The 6,165-nt window shown below is 33.5% G+C and overlaps 1 protein-coding gene across 1 annotated transcript; it reads left to right on the top strand.

Annotated features, from left to right (window-relative positions):
* Positions 1–787: 787 nt before the first annotated feature.
* LOC110869627 (receptor-like protein EIX2) lies at positions 788–3,583 on the top strand. Its single transcript, XM_022118866.2, has one exon. The coding sequence runs from the start codon at positions 788–790 to the stop codon at positions 3,581–3,583; it is 2,796 nt and encodes a 931-aa protein (XP_021974558.1).
* Positions 3,584–6,165: the final 2,582 nt, after the last annotated feature.

Here is a 6,165-nt window from a genome sequence, read left to right as displayed (position 1 = left end):
CTTCAAAATTTTTCTAAGCACTTCAAAGTGGATTATAGGGGAGCAGAAAAACTGCATAACTGAATTAATAAGAAAAAACCCAATGGTTTCATTAAGCTATTTTTAATCACCGATTGTTGCGTTTTGGTTACGGTCAAGTTTTTGTCATAACCAAAAACACAGTTTAGCACTATGTAAATTTCATGAATTCGCTGGAATGTATGTTTAGAAACTACACAGTTAATCATATTGTACTCTATCTAATGCAATTAGTCGCTTTGAAAATAAGTATTGGTCAGCTAAATGATTTAATGTTATTCAATCAAAATTTAAACCACTGGATATTGGCAGGAGCGTTTAGGTGCAAAAAGCAAGCAGAAGCAGCCAACCAGTGTTGACGCGAAAAGTCAAAGTCCACCAACAACTACATGAAAGACTTGGACCCTATCAGGGATCACTCCAAATCAGCTGTCAAAGTCTTGTGAACTCCAGTCTAAACCCAAGTATACGTTTTGATCAGATAATAAACTATCTATATTTACTATTATTTATTTATTTATTTATTTATGTATTTTCCAGTGATGACTCCAAATCAGCTGTTTATAAACTATCTAGGGTTTGCTATTCAGAAGAGGGTAGCGGCGCAGCTTGTTGCTCGCTTACCTGCGATATTGATGTAACTCGGCCAGTTGTTTATATATATATATATTTATAAATTTGTTTTTAATTGTTTTGTAATAAAAATATATTTTATGATCCACTATATATCATCCCCTACTTGTGAGACTGAACTTTATCTTACTCCAAAATGGAAACCAGATTTCTTCTCATTTTTACATTCCTCTTCTTCCAAACATTTGGCTTAAGCATCATTACGACATCTTCAAATGTTATATGTATTGCAAGTGAGAGGCAATCCCTTCTTATATTTAAACAAACCCTCAAAGACAAAAATAATCTTCTGTCAACATGGCATGGAGTAGAATGTTGTGAATGGCACGGAGTTTTGTGTGACAATCAAGATGGTCATGTTGTCAAACTTGATCTGCGAGGTCAAGCATCTTTGGATAAATGCCTCAAAGGTGAGTTGAGTCCCTCGTTACAGAATTTGAAGCATTTGCGATACTTGGACGTGAGCATGAACGATTTCTCTGGAAGCATTCCTGAATTCTTAGGGTCGTTTCAATGTTTGGAATACCTTAATTTGTCGGGCTCATTTTATTCCAAAGCAGTTCCTCATCATCTAGGTAATCTCTCAAGGTTACAATATCTTGATCTTAGCAATTATATAGATGGTTTTATATTCCCAGGCCCTATCATGGATGATATCACATGGGTGTCTTCCCTATCATCATTAAGGTACTTAGATTTGTCAGGGATAACCATTGGTAGCCATATTGATTGGTTCCATCCAATAATTAACATGCTCCCTTCTTTGCATACACTGAAGTTGGCATTTACATTTATCAGTATTCCTTCCATTAAATTCATCAATTTCACCTCTCTATATTCACTCGACCTCTCTATGAATGGCATCAATTCTACTATTCCAATCTCGTTAGCAAACCTTACTAGCCTCATGCATCTAAATCTTAATCATAACCAATTCCATGGCAAAATTCCTGATTTTAATGGAATGTTCAGCTCTCTTGCTTCCATTGACCTCTCGTTTAATTCCTTTAATACCCCGATGCCAGATGTGTTATGTAATTTGAGCAGCCTCGTTCATCTGGACCTTTCAAGAAACATGTTTACGGGTCCCATTCCCGCAAAAATTGGATTACTCTTGAGGCTAGAAGACCTATATCTTCAAAATAATCAATTGAGTGGGAACATTCCTGTGAGTCTTGGGCAACTTTCAAAGCTCAAGAATCTAGATCTCTCCCATAATTCACTGGTTGGGGTTCTAACGGAAAGTCACTTAGCCAAGCTAAACAGTCTAAATTCTTTGGTGTTGTCGTACAACTCATTACCCTTAAACTTCAGCAATGGATGGATAGCCCCCTTCAAACTACAGGCATTTTTGGCAAGTTCATGCAACATCGGACCCTACTTCCCGAAATGGCTTCAAACACAAACAAATCTTCAGAGGTTAGATCTTTCTAACTCGAGTATTAAAGATACAATGCCAGAGTGGTTTGAGAACATCTTGTCTCATATTCTTTACTTGGATTTGTCCAATAACCAGATCAGTGGCAAATTGCCGCGATTTCATTTCCATAGTAGTAATGATATAGAGGACGGGATCTTGAAGATGAATTCAAACAAATTTGATGGATCCTTAGCTACATTTCCGTCAAATGTGAAGATTTTGGATCTCTCAGATAACTTACTATCAGGACACCTTCCTCAGACAGATGGAACAATGAACCCCAGTCTGCAAGTTGTAAATCTCTCAAACAACCGTTTCATAGGAACTATTCCCATACACTTATGCAAGGTCCCTAGTATCATACTTCTGGATTTATCACAAAATAAATTTTCAGGAAGGCTTCCTGGATGCATAGGGAACTTGACTAATTTGAGTGTAATAGATCTTACAAATAACAACATGACTGGTGTTGTTCCAAGTTCATTGGGTTGTCTAAAACTTCTACGATCGTTGCACTTGCACAACAACAAATTTGAGGGGGATATCCCGTCGTCCTTTCAAAACTTGACAAAATTAGTCACCATGGATTTAGGCAACAATTTGTTCACGGGTACTATCCCTTTTTGGATTGGCGAAAAGCTATCTAAACTTCGGATCTTGAACCTCCAGTCAAATAAGTTTACAGGCAAGATTCCGCGACAAATTTGTCAACTCAACGTCCTTCAACTTTTAAGCATTGCACATAATAGCATAACAGGGACGATCCCTGATTGCCTTGGGAATTTAAGTGGCATGATGATCACAAATTCGGAAGACGAGTTTGCGCACTTCTACTATATGTCTGACTATGAAGAAAATATTCTGAGTTACATGAAGGGGAGAGAGTTGCATTATACTAAGATAATATTGTATCTTGTGGCATCCTTAGATCTCTCCAGTAACAACATTGTTGGAGAAATCCCGGATGCTCTAATGAATCTTGTGGGGTTAAAAAGTTTGAATCTTTCTGGAAATCTTTTAAAAGGACAAATTCCAATGCTCATTGGAGATCTGGATCAATTGGAATCTTTAGATTTGTCGATGAACAACTTTTCTGGTCGGATTCCTCACAGTTTGACTAGCTTGAACTTTTTAAGCCACTTAAACTTGTCATTCAATAACTTATCTGGCACAATTCCGAATGGAAATCAACTTCAGACTCTCGATGACCCGTCTATTTATGAAGGGAACAATGGACTATGTGGGCCTCCACTATTGAGGAGTTGCAATCGAAATGATGTAACAGACAATCATGTTGGTGAGGATGAAGGCCAAGATGGTACTGAAGGCTTGTGGATTTATGTAGGCATGGGCCCAGGTTTTGTTGTTGGATTCATGGGACTTCTTGGGAGCTTGCACTTCATTAGAAGGTGGAGGGTTGCTTACTTTGAGACTCTTGGAAATATTTACGGTTGGATAACGCTATTATTTGCACTGAATCTTGCTCGCCTAAGGAGGAATGTTTTTGAATGAGGTATGCTCCTTGATTTACAAAACACAAGCTTTAACATAACTGTTAAAATTAATTAAATGGGTAATTATACTAACATAAATTTTAAAATATAAAATAAAATAACTAATAGGAAGTTAGAATTAATGATGAGAGTTTGACACTAATAGTTTATTTAGTTAGGTTATGTTAACCAGTATAAAAATGATGAGAGTTTGACACTAAAAGTTTATTTAGTTAGGTTATGTTAATCAATATCAAAACGATAGAATTAAATAAGAAACTAATACATGGTTATTAATGTTAAAAGAATATAAATTAATTATTTATAACCATGATCATTAAAAGTTAAAGTAAAAACTAGGGCTCTCAACCAGCTGGGCCGAGTCGAGCCAAACCCAGCTCGAGCTCGGCTCGAACTCAATTTCAGCTAGCTCGGCTCGAGCTCGAATTTTAAATCGAACTTAATTTTGAGGCTCCGGTTCGACTCTATTAAAATTCGAGTTAGATCGGTTCGGCTCGATCTAGCTCGAACTAACAAAGAATTGCAAATTTACTAATTAAAAAGCCCTTAAAAATGAAACTCTTCATAGACTAAGGGCCATAATTGCAATGTAATATAACCAAATCGCTAAATATGCAAGTATAACTAATAAATACACTTTGTATATTGTCTTTACCTTATTTTATAGGGAGATACTCTCTTAGTTTTTGTCTTCTGATCGACGTGGGACAAAAAACAAATGAAGGATGTAATGTATTATTTACTAACTTATGATTTCGTCACCTTGTATTTTGAAAACTTTACTCAAGTCCCATGGTTCATTTTCTTCAAATGATAATTAAGCCAAACAAGTTCTGACTATACTTATATATATATATATATATATATATAGTGAAGAGTTTAAATGAGAAAAAATATTTTGTAAGAAGAAAAAAGAACAAATTTCAACCAATAAGAATGCTTTGTTTTACTTCATTTAATATAAGTATTTAATGTTACTATAAGGGTACATTGGTAAATCTACATAGGTCATTAATTTGTAGTCTTCCTCTTTAATAGCTAATATGTTAATTTTTTTGTAACTTATCTTTAAAATATATATTTTTTCAAAAAGATAAAATAAAATAATTTTAAGTGTAGGATAAATTACGAGTTGTGTAGGATAAATTACGAGTTGTGTAGGATAAATTTCAACGTGTAGGATGAATTTCGAATTATGTAAGATAACTTTTGATGTGTGTAGGCAAAAAAAGTTAGTGTGGAGGATAATAGTCTTTATGACTAATTAATTAGTAAAAAATAATAATAAATGAGATAAGTAAAAAAACTATTTAATGTTTTACAAAATTACCATTTGTTCCTTTTCTTCTCAATTAAATTTTCTTCTCAAATGAACCTTCCCCTATATATATATGGTAAACAATTAATTATCTATCTAATTTTACCAATATACCCTTACACCCATATTAAATACAAAAATTAAATGACGCAAAAGGAAGCATTCTTATTGGTTGAAGATTGTTCTTTTTTATTCTTACAAAATTTTCTTTTCATTTAAACCCTCCACTATATATATATATATATAGGGGAAAGTTCAAATGAAAACCACTATTTATTGTGAAAACTCGAAAACTAATTAAAAAAAGCAAAAAAAACATACAATTTTTTTTTGCAAACCAAATTTCGCAAAAAAATTTCAAAAAAAAAAAAAAAATTTTTTTGTGTAGTGCACATGTGTAATACTGCACATATGTATGTGTACTACACATGTGTATTATTACACATGTGCACTACACAAATTTTTTTTTTTTTTGAAAAAAAGTTTGTTTTATATATAAAAACTAGCGATTTTTATAAAAAAAAATTGAAAAAAAATTTTTTTTTGTGTGTTTTTTAGGCTTTTTTTAGTTAGTTTTCTAGTTTTCACAATAAAAGTGATTTTCGAGTTCTCCCTATATATATATATATATATATATATATATATATATATATATATATATATATATGGGGAGAAGATCATGCGAGAACCACCTCTTATACCTCTTATTGTGAGAACCGCGAGAACCAATATGAACACACCAAAAATGCCTAAAAATAGCTAAAAATCACACAATTTTTTTTTAATATTTTTTATATAAAAATCGCCACTTTTCGAAGCCAAAAAAAAAAAATTTAATTTTTTTTAATAAAAAGAAATTTTTTTTGCCAGTAAAAGGAGTGATTTTAGCATAAAAAATATTAAAAAAACGTTTTTTTAGATTTTTTTTTAGATTTTTTTTAGGTTTTTTGGGGGTTTAGTTTTTAGCATTTTAGCTTGGGGGTGAATGGGGGGGGGGGGTTTAGGTTTTTGGGGGTGGGGGAGGGGGATTTAGGTTTTTTTGGGGAGGGGGGGGGTTTAGGTTTTTTTTAGGTTTTTTTTGTGGTTTCAGTTTTTAGCATTTAGCTTTGGGGGGGGGGTAGGGCTGTAAACGAACCGAACGAACACGAACAAGGCTATGTTCGTGTTCGTTCGTTAAGGAAATTTAGATGTTCGTGAACTGTTCGCGAACACATGACGAACAGAAGTTTGTGTCCGTGTTCGTTCGTTAAGGAATTTTGGTT

Source organism: Helianthus annuus, chromosome 8, assembly GCF_002127325.2.
Source record: "Helianthus annuus cultivar XRQ/B chromosome 8, HanXRQr2.0-SUNRISE, whole genome shotgun sequence".
Lineage (NCBI taxonomy): Eukaryota > Viridiplantae > Streptophyta > Magnoliopsida > Asterales > Asteraceae > Helianthus > Helianthus annuus.
This window is presented reverse-complemented; position numbering and strand designations above follow the sequence as displayed.